The 18971-nt window shown below is 34.3% G+C and overlaps 1 protein-coding gene across 1 annotated transcript in view; it reads left to right on the top strand.

Annotated features, from left to right (window-relative positions):
- The first annotated feature begins 3953 nt into the window (after nucleotides 1-3953).
- Nucleotides 3954-18971, top strand: part of slc35a2 (solute carrier family 35 member 2) — a 28735-nt gene continuing 13717 nt past the window's right edge. The window contains exons 1-3 of the mRNA XM_056464039.1: nucleotides 3954-4283; nucleotides 16604-16786; nucleotides 17050-17201. Of these exons, the coding sequence (XP_056320014.1) occupies nucleotides 4202-4283; nucleotides 16604-16786; nucleotides 17050-17201 (417 nt within the window). The 5' untranslated portion in view covers nucleotides 3954-4201. The remainder of the gene's footprint in view (nucleotides 4284-16603; nucleotides 16787-17049; nucleotides 17202-18971) is intronic.

Below are 18971 nucleotides of genomic sequence, written 5' to 3'. Positions count from 1 at the left end.
AAATGTTTACGATGCGACGTCACTGCTGTGAGTCTAGTTGTCATGGTGAGCGCTGAAGAGAGCACACCTCATTGGAGCACACAGGCTCGGGAATCTCCGTCACGGCGAGTTGCGGTCGGGTGTGGACAAAAACATATTAAATATATTGATTATATATTTTAACATTTTTGGTGCTGTGTAATATTCTGGGATGCAGTAGAATATGGAGACAGATTAATATAATTAAAGACAGATGCGGGGCATTAGAACAGAAAGTGAGCCCGGCTAGGACACTGCTCTGACCAACTCCTAGTGGTGGTAAGCTTCTTATTATCCAAGAGCGCCATCTAGCGGTCACATCACTAGGGCCAGACGGAATCTGCGGACGTTTTTTGCTTTTTCTGCTGAGAATTTTGTTAAAAATCTGCAGATTTCTACGGAATTATTTTGGGAGTATCATAACTAAAACCTTAATATGTGAAATAAAAAAGTATTATCTTTTTAACTTTTATTTAACGTTTAAAACGCAAATCCAATTAGATTCACTTTATTTGGTCAGTAATATTACTGTAATTAATTTAAAAACTGAATAAATATAGATTTACACACATTTACACAAGTAAATAAACAGAATTAATGATGGGATAAGAATCTGCGGAATTCTGCGCGCGCAGATTCCGTGTGGGCCTACACATAACCTAATAGCATGTTACTACTAACCACCCCCCACGGCCAAAAGGTCCAGCATTTGTACTTTGTTATTTTATGTAATTTAATATTATATAATATATTTTTATTCAATATATATTCTCGTCACGTCCATGTTTATGAGGCTGTTTGGTCACTTCATTCGTTTTATTCTGATCAGATAGCAGATTGCTCAAACCACTTCAGAAGGTGATCTGGGATGCATTCCAGATGAAACTGGACAGGCATAATCATTTTTAGACAAAATTAATATAAACAAAACAAATTATGACCTGGAGAAAATCTGATCTGCGCCTGAAACACCTGTAGGTGCGCTTTTACAGCCAAAACTCTATTAAAAACATGTTTATTATAAGCATAACTTGCGTTCTGTGAATGAACGTCGCCTCGTTGTTCCATCCCAAAGAGGGAAGAAATCACTTTCCCGAACTCTCACATTCAATCTGCCCAGTTGGTGGAATGAACTCCCTAACTACATCAGAACAGCCGAGTCACTTGCTGTCTTCAAGAAACGACTAAAAACGCAACTGTTTAGTCTCCACTTTTCCTCCTAATCTGCAATTGCCTCTCTGGCTATACCACTAACTGAGCCCTCTTTCTCTCTCTCTCTCTCTTAAAAAAAAAAAAAAAAAAAAAAAATTTCTACTAATGTTTTGCTTCTTAGACTTTTACACGCCTGAAACTTGTCTATAGCGCTTGTTCACTGCTGCTCTTATAGTTGTGTAAATTGCTTCCTTGTCCTCATTTGTAAGTCGCTTTGGATAAAAGCGTCTGCTAAATGACTAAATGTAAATGTAAATGTAATGCATAAAACATGTTCTAACTGTTCAGGCCTGTAGCCAGGGGGGTTCGGAAGACCCACCCCTCACTGACAAAGGTCCAGAATTTGTCCCATACATGAGCTCATTTGTCCAATTTTGACTGCTATGCCATCATAAATAATGAAAAATATCCATCGAAAAAGGCTTTAAGAACTAAAACCTGATGTAAGAGAAGTCTTCTTTCACACCTGTATTGTTTTTAAACAAAGAAGACATTTTTCAGGTAACTTTATTCTAAATCTTGGACCTTATTTCTGAAATAAAAATGAGCAATAAAAAGGTGTGAAGCACCAGAAGCGGACCATATTAAATTTATTTGAATATATTTTGGCTATTGTTGATATCCAGGAATTTTCAAATGTACTTTTTTTTACCAAAGAGACTAGAAAAATTTTGAAAAATTCATTGTTGTTTTATTATTATTATTATTATTAATAATAATAATAAAGTAAAAAAAAAGGAGGGGAAAGTAAAAAAAAAAAGGGGAAAGTAAAAAAAAGTTTTTAAGTCAAAATTCTGAGTTATAAAGTCACAATTCTGAGTTATTAAGTCAAAATTCTGAGTTATAAAGTCGCAATTCGGAGTTATAACGTCACAATTCTGAGTTATAAAGTCAGAATTCTGAGTTATAAAGTCACAATTCTGAGTTAAGTCAAAATTCTGAGTTATAAAGTCAGAATTCTGAGTTATAAAGTCACAATTCTGAGTTATAAAGTCTCAATTCTGAGTTATAAAGTCACAATTCTGAGTTTATATCTCCGAATTCTTACTTAATAACTCAGAATTCTGACTTTATAACTCAGAATTGTGACTTTATAACTCAGAATTCTGACTTTATAACTCAGAATTTTGACTTAACTCAGAATTGTGACTTTATAACTCAGAATTGTGACTTTATAACTCAGAATTGTGACTTTATAACTCAGAATTCTGACTTTATAACTCAGAATTGTGACTTTATAACTCAGAATTTTGACTTAACTCAGAATTGTGACTTTATAACTCAGAATTGTGACTTTATAACTCAGAATTGTGACTTTATAACTCCGAATTTTGACTTAATAACTCAGAATTGTAACGTTATAACTCAGAATTGTGACTTTATAACTCAGAATTCTGACTTTATAACTCAGAATTGTGACTTTATAACTCCGAATTTTGACTTAATAACTCAGAATTGTGACGTTATAACTTAGAATTGTGACTTTATAACTCAGAATTGTGACTTTATAACTCCGAATTTTGACTTAATAACTCAGAATTGTAACGTTATAACTCAGAATTGCGACTTTATAACTCAGAATTCTGACTTTATAACTCAGAATTGTGACTTATAACTCCGAATTTTGACTTAATAACTCAGAATTGTGACGTTATAACTCAGAATTGCGACTTTATAACTCAGAATTTTGACTTAATAACTCAGAATTCTGACTTTATAACTCAGAATTTTGACTTTATAACTCAGAATTCTGACTTTATAACTCAGAATTGCGACTTTATAACTCAGAATTCTGACTTAATAACTCAGAATTCTGACTTTATAACTCAGAATTTTGACTTTATAACTCAGAATTGTAACGTTATAACTCAGAATTGCGACTTTATAACTCAGAATTCTGACTTTATAACTCAGAATTGTGACTTATAACTCCGAATTTTGACTTAATAACTCAGAATTGTGACGTTATAACTCAGAATTGCGACTTTATAACTCAGAATTTTGACTTAATAACTCAGAATTCTGACTTTATAACTCAGAATTTTGACTTTATAACTCAGAATTCTGACTTTATAACTCAGAATTGCGACTTTATAACTCAGAATTCTGACTTAATAACTCAGAATTCTGACTTTATAACTCAGAATTTTGACTTTATAACTCAGAATTCTGACTTTATAACTCAGAATTGCGACTTTATAACTCAGAATTTTGACTTAATAACTCAGAATTCTGACTTTATAACTCAGAATTTTGACTTTATAACTCAGAATTCTGACTTTATAACTCAGAATTGCGACTTTATAACTCAGAATTCTGACTTAATAACTCAGAATTTTGACTTAAATTTTTTTTTTTTCCCCAATTAAATTTTTTTTAATTCAGTAGCGGGAACGGGCTTCCATATAATCCAGCAAAAAAATCACTAAAATGCAGTATTTAAATCTCATAGTTAAAAAGAAACTGAGGCGTATAAGTGCAAAAAATATCCACTTTTTGAAAAAAAAGAACCACCACTTTCACCAGGCTAACTACGGGCCTGTACATGCTGTTTTCACTTTGACTGTTGGTGGACCCAGATAAACCAAATGAAAGTACTTTTAAATATGTTGATAAAACAAATAAATACCACGCTGCTTGCGTATTACGTATTTACGTGGTGCTTTTATTATGCTAAATGTGTCTGTTCTGAGTCTTCAGGCGGCGCTCATTCGCTTCGTAAGTCCAGAACGCGGGAAAGTGAAGAAGAAGTGAAGAAGTCTGATTGGTCACTTCTCTAGGACGGACGCGACCAGGAAGTGCTTGTGTGTTTGGGGACGTCAACACTTTTCCTCGAGCATCTCTGATCATTCTCACCTCGTTCACCGACTCCGGGAGCCGCTTCATGGAGGAGCGGCGGGGAAATTAACGTTAAAGTCGGTAATCATCGCAGATCGTGTGAGTTTCGTGGGCAGAGTTGGGTTGATGTTTGATGGTGATGATGGCAGCAGCAGGCAATGAGAGTCCAAACAGAAACAGTGAAGACAAAACATCCTCCCGAAGACAGAATGAAGGTAATAAACATCATTTTATCATCAGTGTTGCTCTTTATTTATAACCCCAGGCGTAAGGACTCGATGATTTGGTTGCCAGATCAAATAAATCGAAGATGTAAATGAACCTGTGCCGAAAATGTACCTTGGTAACCATAGTTACCATCCAAATTACATATTCATCACTGTTAAAACCATATTATAATATTTTTATATTTTATTCTGTACATATAAATGCTTATACCACAAGTAGCACAATATAAATACACGGCATAGTATCATGGTGCTATTGTGCTGTCATCTGTAACCATTTCTTAAATGTAAATGTAAATATTACCGTGGTGTTCTTTAAAATATCTTGAATTACCATAGTATAAGAGCTTGACCGTGATGGTAAGCAAACTATTATGGTTCTTACACCACAAAGTGTGGGAACTTTTTTCGTAAATCCACTAAATTGCAAGTATTTTTGTTTATCCTATGCTAATTCATTATGAATGTACAGTAGCAACAGTGGTATAGGTGGTAATGTGGTATTTCTTTCAACTGAATCCCTATAAAATGTTTTGAAATATCTACTATAGTGTTTTTAAGCAACATGTATGGCAAGCTGTTTGACATTAAATCTATAACCCATACTAGTGCATATTTTTAGTATCTTTTCCATTAAGTACTAGTGCTTATTCATTAGTTAATAGTGCCTATTCATTAGATACTAGTGCTTATTATTTAGATACAAGTGCTTTTAAAAAATATACTAGTGCTTATTCATTAGATAATAGTTATTTTTATTAGATACAAGTATTTATTCATTACTCAATTAGTATCTAATGAATAATCTCTAGGATCTAATGAATAAGTACTAGTATTTTATAAGAACTAGTGTCTTATGAATAAGCACTAGTATATATTTTTAAAGGACTAATATCTAATGAATAAGCACTACTATCTAATGAATAAGCAGTAGTATCTAAAGAACAGGCACTAATATGTAATGAATAAGCACTAGTATCACTAGTATACAATAGATATTAGTACAGGTTATAGATTAAATGTCAAACCGGCTTCCCGTACAACTTAGTGTATATATATATATATATATATATATATATATATATATATATATATATATATATATATATCTATCTATCTATCTATCTATCTATCTATCTATATATATATATTTATATGAGTTTAGATGGAAAAACCTCTAAAAGCCCTTTGATATTTTCTTCTAAAATTTGCATTTTTCTCCAACTCTTGTTTTACATTTATAATTTTACGTTTATAGTGACGGACAAGTTCTTTTCTTTGCCTTTCAAGTGACAACTGAACATAAACATAGGAGGTTGAGAAAAATTCTCATTTAAGGAGGAAAAATTTCAGACGGCATTTAGAGGGTTTTGCATCTGAACTCTTCATATATCAGTCATTTGGTACCATGGTAAATATTAAAGACACTGTTGTTATTATTATTATCATTATCATCATCATCATGTTGTATATAGTTACAGTACTTTATTTTTGTGAGGGTAGTTTTTGTGTAGAGACCAAATCTTAAAAACTAAGAGCAAAATTTGGCACTTTTTTCATTACGTGTCCTTGTTTACCCTCCATTTAAGGTGAAGCTTTGTCTGTATTTTGTTTTACTTCAAAACAAAACTGTATTAATTCCAGGGCTGCACGATATTAGAAAAGACGTTGCGATATGTTTATTGCCATATAAATAGAATTTCACAGTATGACTTATAACTCTATTTGGAAAGAATTCTTATAATTTTATATAGATTGTGAGGATTTTGTACCTGTGTAAAGTATATTAAACGTATTACAAGCATAAATTCATAAAAACAAATATAAAAATGAAATAAAATGTGCTTTATGGTTTTCTGGAGAGTCTAACAGTATTGAGGCAAAGAAATTAAAAGATCAAATGTAAAATAACACTAAAACCTTTCATTAAATATTTAACTAAATCCATTCTTGTCTCAGGACAAATAAAAGTAACTTTTTTGATCCCCTTCAAATGTTGACTACTATAGTTTTCATTGTAGAAATAATTAAATGCAGTTATTCTTTGCTAAAGCTGCACATTTGATCATTTCTAGTGCCCAAATGGTTTAAATTCGCTTGAAATCTTGCATAGTCACATGCAGGCCTAAAAAAAAAGCAGTGTTTTCTGGTTAATTACAATCCCAACTCAACAATGCAGATCCTGCGATGTGACTATTGCAGATTCTCACATTGCGATATCAATGCTGAAACGATATATTGCGCAGCCCTTCATTCATTCAAGTAAATTGTTTATATGTCCACTGTAATAAAAGATGGTTTCTAGATCACAGCAAACTCCGCACACAATAAGCATTTATTAATCTAGGATAATTTTCAAATAAAAAAATAGATCTAGAACTAACAAACATAGCAATATTTATAAATCTGCTTATTTACATAGATTTAAATAGACGGTGTAAATTGTTGACTGTTAATGACTGAAATAAAGTTCACAAAACTTAACTTGCTTTAAAGTTTTTTTTTTATTATTTATCTGCTGATTTTGAGTAAAAACGTACTTGTAGCTGCGCTATACGCGCAAAACCTCAAGCTTAATGGCTCTCGTGCATTCAAGGGTTAAACACTTCAGTGATTTGCTCATCTAAAGTACTTTGCCATTCCTCAGTCATTGTAAAACTGTGGTATGAACATTAATGTTTGCCATTGACATCTTGCAGACAAGCTCTTTTTACATGTTTCCTGTGGCAGAGGCGTGGCAGAGGGCGTGTAATACCTTCGTCAGTCCATTCTCATTTACGACTTTCTTTACAGAAGAAAAGACTTCAGCACACACCGAAAACTGGCAAAACAGGATCACAAGTTTCACAATTCCGGTTCATCTTGCCTTTAGTATTCAAGCTGTCTGAGTTTTATTGTCATCAGAGTTATGTTTTTCTAATGATATTTTGTTTTTAATCTCTGCTAAAATGTTCCTTTTTATCTATCTAATCTTTTAATATAATTTAATTCAAATAATAGTACAATCGTGCCTATTTTATAGCCAGAAATACCAGTTTTCCAGTGATCTGCTTTTCTAAATTGAGCTAGTGTAGTGTTTCTGTATGCAGTAGTGTGGTGGATGAATGAAGCGTCTGTATGCAGGGTGTTTCCGCAGGGCTAAACAAACATTCACCTGATGCTGTCTTCAATAGGTGTGTCTGAACTGAAAACACAAGCTGAATGTTGACTAGCGTCATTCAGAAACATTTACATGTAATTTTGCAGACGCTTTTGTCCAAAATGACGTCTGCGCGCTGTTGCTTTACAATAACACTTCTGAAACGCTAGCAGTAGGTGTTTATGTCCCTCTGTGTAGATTTTTTTCATGGGTGTTTTGTTTTTTCTGAACGCTACCTTAATGTACAAGTAGCTAAAGCTTGCTCATTCAGAGGTGGGAACCGGTGGACGTGCAACAACTTAAATCATAAAGTAAACACAAAAGAAGAGTTTCCATCTGGGGGGTATTCCAGAAAGCTGGGTTAACTTACCATCTGCTAAACCCTAAACTCTCGGTTGATTAACCCAAAATCTGCTTACCGCAAGTATGTCGGTTCCAAAACAGCTGATAGGAGTTCGTTAAATCAACCTCCTGAAGATAACCGCAGATTAATGCGCGCGCACACGGCGCATACCTGAAGGCATTTTCAGTAGATCGCCAAATTCGCGAGTCGCCATAGAAAGTCACGGTGAGAAAAAAGGGCAACACACTTTACAGAGGCGGAGGTTTTAATCACAGATTACACATCTGCATCAGTGAAGGAAATAAATATAAGAAATAGATAAGAAAAGAAAAAATAAATAAGAAGAAAATCTGTTTTCTTCGGAAATCCCTTTTATTGTAATGAAAAATTGAACGTCTCTTTAACATCCTTTTTCAAGAGTTCACACTTAACTGATAATCAATAAAGCGTATTTGGCATGCTGTCCCGGGAGAGAGCCCTGAGCTCGTAATATCCTCGAGCCCGGGGCTCCCACCCGTTAGAAGGGCGAGAGGGGAGTTCGAGCTCAGGTAGGTCTCGAGAGCTCCCCTGCTTGTCGCTGCGTGAGAAGTGTAAACTAGGGTTGTTTCATTGATAATTTGTTTAGTCGATTGACTGTTTTATGTTTTTGGACGGTGGGAGGAAACCGGGGGAAACCCACGCGAACACGGGGAGAACATGTAAACTCCGCACAGAAACACCAACCAGTCCTATAGGAAGTTGGACTAGTGGTGTTCTTGCTGTGAGGCCACAGCCCTAGCCGCTGGGCTACCGTGTCATCCGTCGGAAAAAGAGGGTGGAAGGGGGGAGCTTTAAGACGAAGATAACTGGAGTGAAAAACTCTGGTTATTTATAATGCATCCGTAATCATCTAATGGGTCAGATTACGGAGCTAATGAGGAGCCAGCCGTGTTGATTATAAGCACGTGATCCTCTCGAAATGAGTTTATGAATATACCACACTTTGAGTATGTTATGTAACATTCATGCATTTAATTTTCCTGCCATTCATTTCTTAAGGCCACAATACAACTGAGTATTGACTAGTATATAAGGCTTATAGAAATTGTAATCCTTCTGGAGCTAGAAGAACTCTGTCCAAAGTCATAATTAAACACAGAAACATTCTCTGAAAAGGTAATATTTAATGACTGGAGCTGTATTAAACACTCTAGAATATTCTTTCTGTCATGCAGTTAATATAAAGGAGGCTGAGGCCTGTATAACTGCTGTGGGCCACCAGTTAGAGCAGTGGTTCTCAAACTGGGGGTCGCGACCCCTGCGGGGGTCGCAGAATAATTTCAAGGGGTCGCGAGAGTGATTTAAAAATTTTGTAATTTTCAGTGATTATAATAAATATTTTTCAGTATTACAAGTGAAAGCTAATATTTTCAGATTCTTAAAAGATATTACTGAGAAATTCGTAAAGTATTTAGGACACATTCAGGCTGAATGCATATTTGTACTTTAAACGCAGCCTTTAAGAACAGTTTAAAACTTGTCATGTCAACTTGCCGCAGTAAACAAAGCCTTCAGCGCTTGCCCCGCCTTCACGCTCTTCTTATTGGCCCACTGCTCTAAGAACTGAACACGAATGATTGGTTAAAATCAGCTGTCAATCAGTCAACGCCTCCTGTTTTCAGATGACATGAGCTACAACCGCGAAAATGTAAAGCGCTGAAGATGAGAGAATGAAAACAACACTGACAGATTTAGTTTTAGAAACACCTAAAGCTATAAATAATAGCACATCTGATTACTGATCACGTGATGAATGTTAATCCACCCTCTACACTTATTGAAGAGTGGATAAAAGACTTCCATGGCCGGTGAGCGATTCGTCCGTTTATCTTTTGGTCAGTCAATTATGTTATAAAAATGTATTTTCGTGTGATAACGGGATTTCATTGAGACATATTTTCTTCACGCATGCATATATATTTTTTTGCTTGTTAGTTTTGATTAGTGCAATATTAGTGCATTATTTCAAATGCAATAAATCTGTTTATAAAACTTGTAGTAACTTCGATAATTGGTGGGTGCCACTAAATTTTAGCTGGTGCGCCTACATTTTTAAAGTTAGGAGCACCAGTACTACCGAGCAAAAATTTTAATTTCGAGCCCTGTAATGTATAGTAAATATAGTTAAAATATTGTGATCAGCTTAAAAAAAAAACGATTTTATTTGTTTGTATATGCTTTGGTAGTGGGGGGGTCGCGAGTTCTTGACGATCTTACATTGGGGGTCGCTGGTTTAAAAGTTTGAGAACCACTGAGTTAGAGGAGCTGCTCTGTCCTTTAATAAAGGCTCATCAGTGGTTGAGTGATTTGACTTAAACCACACAATCTGTCACTGTTGTAAGTGATTGTTGTCAGGTAGCTTTAGGTTCTTTTTATGCTTTTTGTTTTTCATGCGGACGAAGTTTCTTATGTCTCAACTGACAAGCAGTGTAAGAATTTGTCTTCACTTTTTCATATTTGAATTTCACTATTGTATCATTTACATTTACATTTACTATTTACTATTGTATCACAAAACAATCTTTTATACATGTATATAAAAATTCTAAAGTAGCTGTATAAGGTCCATCTTCAAAGATAAATAAACATGAGCATCACCTTAAGGGGAGAAATATATATGAAAAATGTTACATGTTGAAAGGTGTGTGTGTATAAAGCAGTGTAAAAAATCTCAGGAAATAAAGAAATGAACAGTGCTTCAGACCAAACTATTTAATTAAACATATTTTTTCGACAAATTATATTTCTTAGCACTCTTCCATCTCTTTGGTCTGCTTGGGTCACTGATGTTTCTTCTGGCTCAGGCTGCAGGTAGGGTGTCATCATATAAGGCAGAAAAGGGTATCCTTTGTCCTCCAGCAAGTAACAATGTAGTGCCTAGTAATGATTCAAGTGTATAATACAAATATAATAAAAAGAAACATTGTGTAAAGCAACATTTGTTTTTTTACTATATTTGTATTATACACTTAAATCATCATCCCCTGAAAATGAGCCATTTAGCCTCAACAAAGTGATGAGGTGGGGGCATCATCACTTATGAGCTAGTAAGTGGAAGCAGTAATGACTTTTACAGTTGAAACACCAAAAGATTAAGGACTGAAAATTAAGTTGTACCTGCACATTTATACTATGCACAGATTTCATATTATCAGTGTCCTTTAGTGACCGATGGAGCTTTAAAACCGGCTGCAATTACTGCACACAATAGCATTTGGAAACCCTGAAAAAAATGATATTAAAAAATGTATCAAGTGTGTGTGCGTGCGTTAATAGATGTATACATTTAAACAACATCCTACATCTTAAAATATGGATATATCAGTCATACTCAAATAATCCGTGACCGAAGTTCACTCAAAAGTGAACGTTCTTTCTGTCTTTTATTACTAACACTCCCGTCATTCCTACACTGTAAAAAATAAATCTGTAAAATTTACGGTTAAAAAAACGGCAGCTGTGGTTGCCAGTATTTTACCGTTAAAAATACGGTACAGAACGTAAAAGTAATTTCTCATGTTTACAGTAAACTACCAAATTTCATTAATTTATAAAGGTAATATTTCTGTATTTTGAATTTAAGTTTAAGTTTAACAACTTTATTAATTCCACCAGGGGCAATTAGATTAGGGTAATAGCTTTTCATGATTCAACAAACACAGACAAATCACTTACACACAGTGCTAAAAAAAACAAAAACAATCCAGCATGCTTCATGTATAACTTCATAAATAAACATTTTCACATTTTTTGTTACACAGTTAGACACGTTAGCACAGCCATATGCAAGTGGTGATGAGAAAGTTACATAATGAACCAATGCTCATCACAAACAACTTTTCCCACAAGCAATAAAGAGTATCAGTGTATAGAAGGTGCTCAGTGTCATTCCCATAGCTACTAAACACCAGTATAGTAACACACGTAAAATTAGTCATGAAATAAACATTGTTTATCAACATTAGATGTAATAAATCTCTAATGCACATAACTGATGGGGAAACAACTAAAAAGATCCATATTAATGTCAACAAAAAGCACAAAAGGTGATGTGCCATACAGGGAATTCTGGGAAAGTCAATTTACGGTTATTCGCTGTATATATTAAGGAAACATACCGTTAACCAGGTTACGGATTTTTACTGTAGCATTTCTACAGTTTTTTTAATGTTGAAATCACGGCCATTTTTTTTTACAGTGTACTACTTTCATTCTTTTTCAGTTAGGGATCAGGTCTATTGGAGTAATATAATAAAAATGTTTTGTTGGACACTGCACAGTAGTTTACACTATAATTAATATTATAATTTATTATATTCATTATTATTAAAATTAAGCTATACAATCGATAAAAACGCAAAACCCTTTTTATTGGTTGCTTTTATTTTGACATCGCTAACAGTTGTAATAAGAAACATCCCATTATGCAGCAGTCTCAAGTTAGGACACTTAAAAATGCCTTTTGAGGTTTAAGATGATCAGCCTGCAAAGTCAAGTTTACAGTGTCATGGGTATAGTGCATGAGTAAAGGGGATTTGCCGCATCAACCTCTCATATGCGCTGCAGGTAGGCTGAATGATAATCTTTAAAAATATGCAATACAAAACTTTAAATATATATGCTTTTTGAATTAAAACGGAAAGAAATAAGGAGTAAAATATAATTTAAACCACTGGTCTGGCTCTGAAGCCATGATCCGTCTGCGTTAATAAACTTTGCATAACCATCATTGATGAAACCTAAAAGCGAAACTGCATTGTTACTATAAAAAGTATATGTCTGCCTTAAGTGGGTAACTTAGGCAGTAATGCCCCTTATATGGCATTAAGATGCCTCCTCAGCTATGACATTATGCCGCCGGGCCTGCTATAGCCATACTTTATTGTTTGTAGCGAGAAGAACAAAAAAAAGCTTAAAACCTGGCTGGGGAGACGGCAATAACATGGATTATCCAACACCAGATCGTAGATACGACGTTGCGAAGGCATTTCTCATTCAACGCAGTTCCTGTTTGTGATCATTAATATTAACTAATATTAATTGCATGTTAATAACTCTTCTCTCTCTAGACTTTGCTTTAGGCTTTGTTCTTGTCTGCGCAATATAGGTTCATTGCATGTACGAATCAGATTACGAAGAATGATTAAGAGCTTGCATTTTTATTATTGCATCCTTTTCACAAGTTATTTTATTTATCTATTTATTTTTTTAAGTGGTGAGAACATTATTCACCGGCAAAAATGTTCCTCCCGTACCACCAACAAATAAAGTAGCCCACCTAAGTTAATTGACCTTTTATGTCAAAATGAAAGAATAACTTATAACTTGATTAAATAATAATTAATAAAACATCCGTATAAACGTACGTGTTTATTTTTGAAATTTCGTTAATAAAACAACACGATACTGCCTATAGTAATGTAGTTATATATTAAATAACTTTAACTGCTTGAAACCGTATAATAATAAATAAAAAATACATTTTTAAGAACTTCACTAATAGCCTAAATAGCACTTTACTAATCAGTAATAATATAAATAGTAATAATTATAAGAAGTACAAAAATATTAGCCTACTAGTAACAATTATACTAGTAAAGTCAGATGTTTAAAAAACAGCGCAGGTTCTCTCCACCTTTTGTTTTCTATTCATATTTCAAATTCTTTGCCAGAAAAACTAACATGTTGTCTTTGTCCGGATTAAGTGAAGACCTAATTGGGGTTATAATGTTTCCAGCAATACACGTTCAGACGGTGTGTTTGTAGCACAAATGCACAGATACTTTTTCACAACCGTGCAAGAGAAGGTTTCTTGCTTCTCTTCCGCCAACTGTATATCTCGGAAAGCGTAAGTATTTTACGTTTTTACAGTTTAGTGGCTAATTCATTCATGAGTTCATTCGTACGAAATTGTATGATTTTAAAAAATGAGGCGTGGCACCTAACCCCACCCCTAAACCCAACCGTCATTGGGGGAAGATCAAATCGTACTAAATTGTATGAATTAGATCGTACGAATTCATACGAATTAGCCACTAAATCAAAAATTTACGAATTGCCGTGAGATTGTGTTGTGTTTTTCTATACTGCGGAGCGGCGCGTTCTTACCAAATATGTTGCTCCATTTCTCATCAATGTTTTCCATTTATCACTTTTTCTTTTGTATCTGGCCATTTTGAAAATGCCTCTGCGATACCTGGCTGACTAGCTGGGCGTTTGCGTTTAGAAGACAGGAGTTGACTATACGTGGCTTTTTTTAACCCTCGCCACCGTCAGTCACCACTAGCTTGCATGGTTCGGGACCCGTTAAGCTGCGCATCGATGGATTTGCTCTTCGGTGTTTGGACTCTCAGCAGTGAATATTAAACCACACTTTAACACCTTTTAACACTTAAAAAACTTACAAAAAGCTTAATCCAAATTAATTGGTTCACCTTTCTCGGTCGGCATGAATCCAAAATGTTCCCAGATGTAAGATTTTGTTTTCCATGGTTGAACTTGAACTTGCTGAATCGCGCCTAATGTTATATTGTAACAAAAATGTAATACTTGGCAACATAACGGTAATTTGTGTTTTAAAGTGCGTGACGTCACATACTACCGCTGGTGGCAATGGACAACCACGGTTGTCACGTTGACCATCAGTGCCCTATAACTGTGCTTCTATGTCCATAAATATTCTCATCACAAGAGCACGCGATGCTCAGTAAACTCTTTGAAACAGACAAACTCTGGAACATGGCAACTTACTCTCTGAAGAGAAACTGCTCCGGATCAGGTTATCTTCAGAGAGGAAGGTGCTATGGCTACTTAACATATCCCAGAAGTTACCTTTGATTTTGGAACCAAAGCTGAGGTTATCTACTTACTTACACTCAAACTTACCCGGGTATGTCACATAACCTGCTTTCTGGAATACCCCCCTGGAGCTCCTTCCCAGGACTCGACACTTGTAAACAATTGCTCTATCGGGCTCGCGGCTCTCAGCACCACCCACACTTGTCACCGATACCAAACCGACTAATCACAGAGCTTGCACTACTCGTCATTGCGACATGTAGTTACGTTTTTTGAGAGGTGCACTTCTGCACCTCGGTGAGGGGTATGCGATAATGCGAATGCTGCGCCGGACCATATGTGTGCGCTTGATGCAAAACTAGCCTTTAGAAGGGGGAGTGTGTTTTTTTTAATAGAAAGAAGAGTGTTTCTACAGGTGGTTTGTCAATCCCACTCACCTGTGTGAGGCACAGTTCATAAATGGATGGTTTTCTAATAGATATGGAATTATTGTAAGAAATTGTCTTGTGCAAAAACTGGTGCAAGTATCAGAGAGATGAAAGAGTGTTTTCTACAGGTAGTTTGTCAAGCCCACTCACATGTAAGGCACACTAGAAATTGTTAATGTTTTGAGTTTGTCGTGTGGTGTTGTGGGGGGAGAGAAGAGGGGCTCCTGGTTTTGTTCACAGGGGTTCAATAAAGTTTTTGAAATTCAGCCAGAAATGGGAAGAAAATCAAATTTATTTTTGAGCTCAAGACATGATGGGAATATTTACAGAAGATCCCTCATTGGACATACGAGGCTCACACATAAACAAAATGTCAATATTGCAACAGAAACCAAACTGTTAAACATATACCTGTGGAATGCCCTATTTTTAATGTTATCAGACGTTTTCTTTTTATCTGGTGAGACTTTAAATGAAATATTTTATATGTGAATTGTAAAAAATGTTTATCAAAAGTAAACCTTAAAAAACTGTAACTTTATATTATCATTATTATTATTACTATCATTACTATTATTTATGTATTTTATTTGTGTAATATTAATTGCTGTTGATGACCTTTAATTGTTAGAATATCATTTTTTTTTTTTGCCATTTTATCAATTTTTTTGCCATGACATAGCCAGAGAAGCTGAAATGGCAATAAACTCAAACCTCTCTCTCACAGGGGTTCAGGTGATGGATTAACATAAAATGCTGCCGTATTTCTTTTCCATATCCATAAATGAGCAATTCCATGCAAATGTCAACCTTGCCATGAAAAAAATTACGTTTTCACCTAAAAAGTGAAACCCTTTCTAGGTTTTTTGTGTAGGCTTGTATTTTTGTGTAGGCTTGTATTTTTGTGTAGGCTTGTATTTTTGTGTAGGCTTGTATTTTACAGTACTATAAAAATACTCAAAAATATCTGTCAATGTTTTCAAACTATTATATTTGGTTTACCAAAGTCACACAAATAATTTTGGATTGATATTTTTCTGATCCTTTAACTCTGTGGTTAGTTTTTTAGGAAAATAGAAACAGATATTCAATATAAAGTTAGCATATTTTTCTCTGTGAATTTATGTTTTAAGTTTTCACTGCAAATGTCACATCCATAACGCTGGAATGGTTCAAATTCATCATCCTTCTGTTGCATTTTTTTTTAGATTAGATTATATTAGATTCAACTTTATTGTCATTACACATGTACAAGAGACAAGGCAACGAAATGCAGCTTCGGTCTAACCAGCAGTGCAATAGCAGCAAGTGCAGGATACAGGTATAAGTTATAAAGTGCAGTTATAGAAAAACTATGGTGATATTTACAGATGGATGTACTATGAACATTATATACAGATGTATTAGCTATGAACAGAGATTTACAATAAATTAATATATGTACAGGATGCTATTAATAGCAGAAGTGTGCAGATAGATAAACATTTTTATTTTGCCTATTTACCAAAAAAAAAGCCACTCCATGTTGACTGAAATGTTGTCATACGTGTGTTTCTTGCAGTCAACAAGAAGCTGAAGTACACCAGTCTGGCGATTCTGGTGATCCAGAATGCATCGCTCATCCTCAGTATCCGCTATGTGCGGACGCTTCCGGGTGATCATTTCTACACCACATCGGCTGTGGTGATGGCAGAAGTTCTTAAAGTCATCACCTGTCTGTTCATCATCCTGATACAGAAGAGAGGTGCGTTCACTAGACACTCCACAGCCTCCACATTTACATTGAGCATTAAAAGGGATAGATGTAGTCTGCCATTGTGTTAGGACTTCTGAATCATTTGCAAAAGGCAAGGAATTAGGGCTGCATGGTATGGAACAATTTGAATATAATATTAAAATAAACGTGTAATATGCATTTTTCTGATTTAATTATATCTAATATAAGTCAAGGATCAGTAATATCATACAAGTGATGGTTTTAATTTGTGTGTGTGTGTTTAAATGCAGGTAATGTGAAGAGCTTCGTGTCGTTGTTGTATGACTCTATAGTCATACAGTATTGGGACACGCTGAAGTTAGCAGTTCCTTCGCTCATCTACACTTTACAGAACAACCTGCAGTATGTGGCCATTTCCAATTTACCAGCAGCCACATTCCAGGTAAAAGAGACTCACAACACTCTCTGTACTGCTTGTAGATTTGTGTGATGGTTTTGTTTTCCATTTTATTTTAAGTTTTAGCAGTTTTGTTAGTGCTTGTAATATTTCTCATAGCTTTAAATGTGTTATGTGCTTGCCATTGGTTGTTATTTATACAGAAATACAAATGTGTGAAATCATAAAGTTATTTATTTATTTTTATTTATTCAGTCAAAGACAAAATAAGTGATGTGAATTTTTCGATATGTTTCCCAAGTGGTTTTAACAGAGAGAAGATTTTTCAATTCATTTTTAATCTTAATAATTCTAATAATTAACTACAGAGCTAGTGTTTCTTCCCATACCAATAAACGTCCAGTGAACGGTTAATGTGACTTTTTTTTTCAATTTTATAAGGTTCCTTTCACAGCATCGATGTTGTGATGTAATTAAAATATAATCCGTTAAATAGACTTAAGCAGTTGTTGAAGCATAAAACGAGATGAAAAGCCGTTTACACACACACTCATCAGGAGGAGCAGGCCAGCGCAGAAGCTCCATTGAAAATACTGGAATAAAATCATTGCTTATATTTTAAAGACATGGCACAGAAAAATGGAATTCACTGTTTCTTGTACATTCTGAGACCCACTTTATATCGTATATCAATTAGGCAGTGAAGATTGTTGATTTTTTTTTTATTGTGTTTTTAATAAACGTGGTTATCAACAATGGTAATGGCAGAATTCCTCAACATTGATTTGGTTCAATGTGTATAGCATGGTTGATAACAATATGAAACAAACAAAAAAAAATACATATTATATATGTACACAAACAAACACACATATATCAATATATATATATATATATATATATATATATATATATATATATATATATATATATATATATATATATATATATATATGCAAACCGAAACCTGTAAATAAGTATAAGAGAAAAAACTATATACATAATGTCAGAGAAGTACATAAATGAAAGAAAAAGTGTCTACTAAAATTATTGTAAAACATCAAACAGAAAGAAAAGATAATTTGTTGTCACCTATATCCTGAGACATCTTAATCATTTCTCCTACGTTGTTAAATTAAATCACTTAAGTTTTAATAATGGAGATCAAATTGTCATGTATTTGGTTCTAAGAAGGATTGTTGAAATCTTTGCTCTGTTAATTAAGGCAGTAGACTGTTCTAGTCGAACAATGTCTATAAAATAGTATAACCATTGCTGAACTAACAGGAGATTAGGAGGGAACCTCATAATGTTTTCTTTGCAGCTGTTAATCCTGAGAAGATTGTTGATTTTTAAAGAAAACAGATCCGTTTTTTAAAGAAACATGCCGATTTTGTAACAACATACAGTTCATCGAAAGCGTTTGACCCAGGTTACTTAAAAACTTTAAGTTCTTCTGCATATACCCTATTAATAGAATATAATATTTGACTAGTTATTTAGCAAGATACTAGTATTCACCTTAAAGTGCAGTTTAAAGGTTTTATTAGGTTATATAGGCAGGTCATTGGGCAAAAGCGGTTTGTTCTGTAGCCAATCAGAAAAAAATTCTTAAAGTCCCCAAGAAATGAAAAGTAATCATATGTTTTTATTAGCTCATGTTGCTAGTTTTGAATAATTCATCTGTGCATGTCATTAAGAAAAAAAATAGTTTGACCTTGTGATCTTTTACTGAAATCTGAAAATGCACTTCCTGTTTGTTTTCCGTTAAATTATTAGATGATGGGATTTTGAGGTAATGGACAGGATTGGTAA

The sequence above is a fragment of the Danio aesculapii genome, chromosome 8 (assembly GCF_903798145.1).
Source record: "Danio aesculapii chromosome 8, fDanAes4.1, whole genome shotgun sequence".
NCBI lineage: Eukaryota > Metazoa > Chordata > Actinopteri > Cypriniformes > Danionidae > Danio > Danio aesculapii.
Note: the sequence above shows the minus strand (reverse complement) of the source record. Positions and strands in the feature narration are given on the sequence as shown.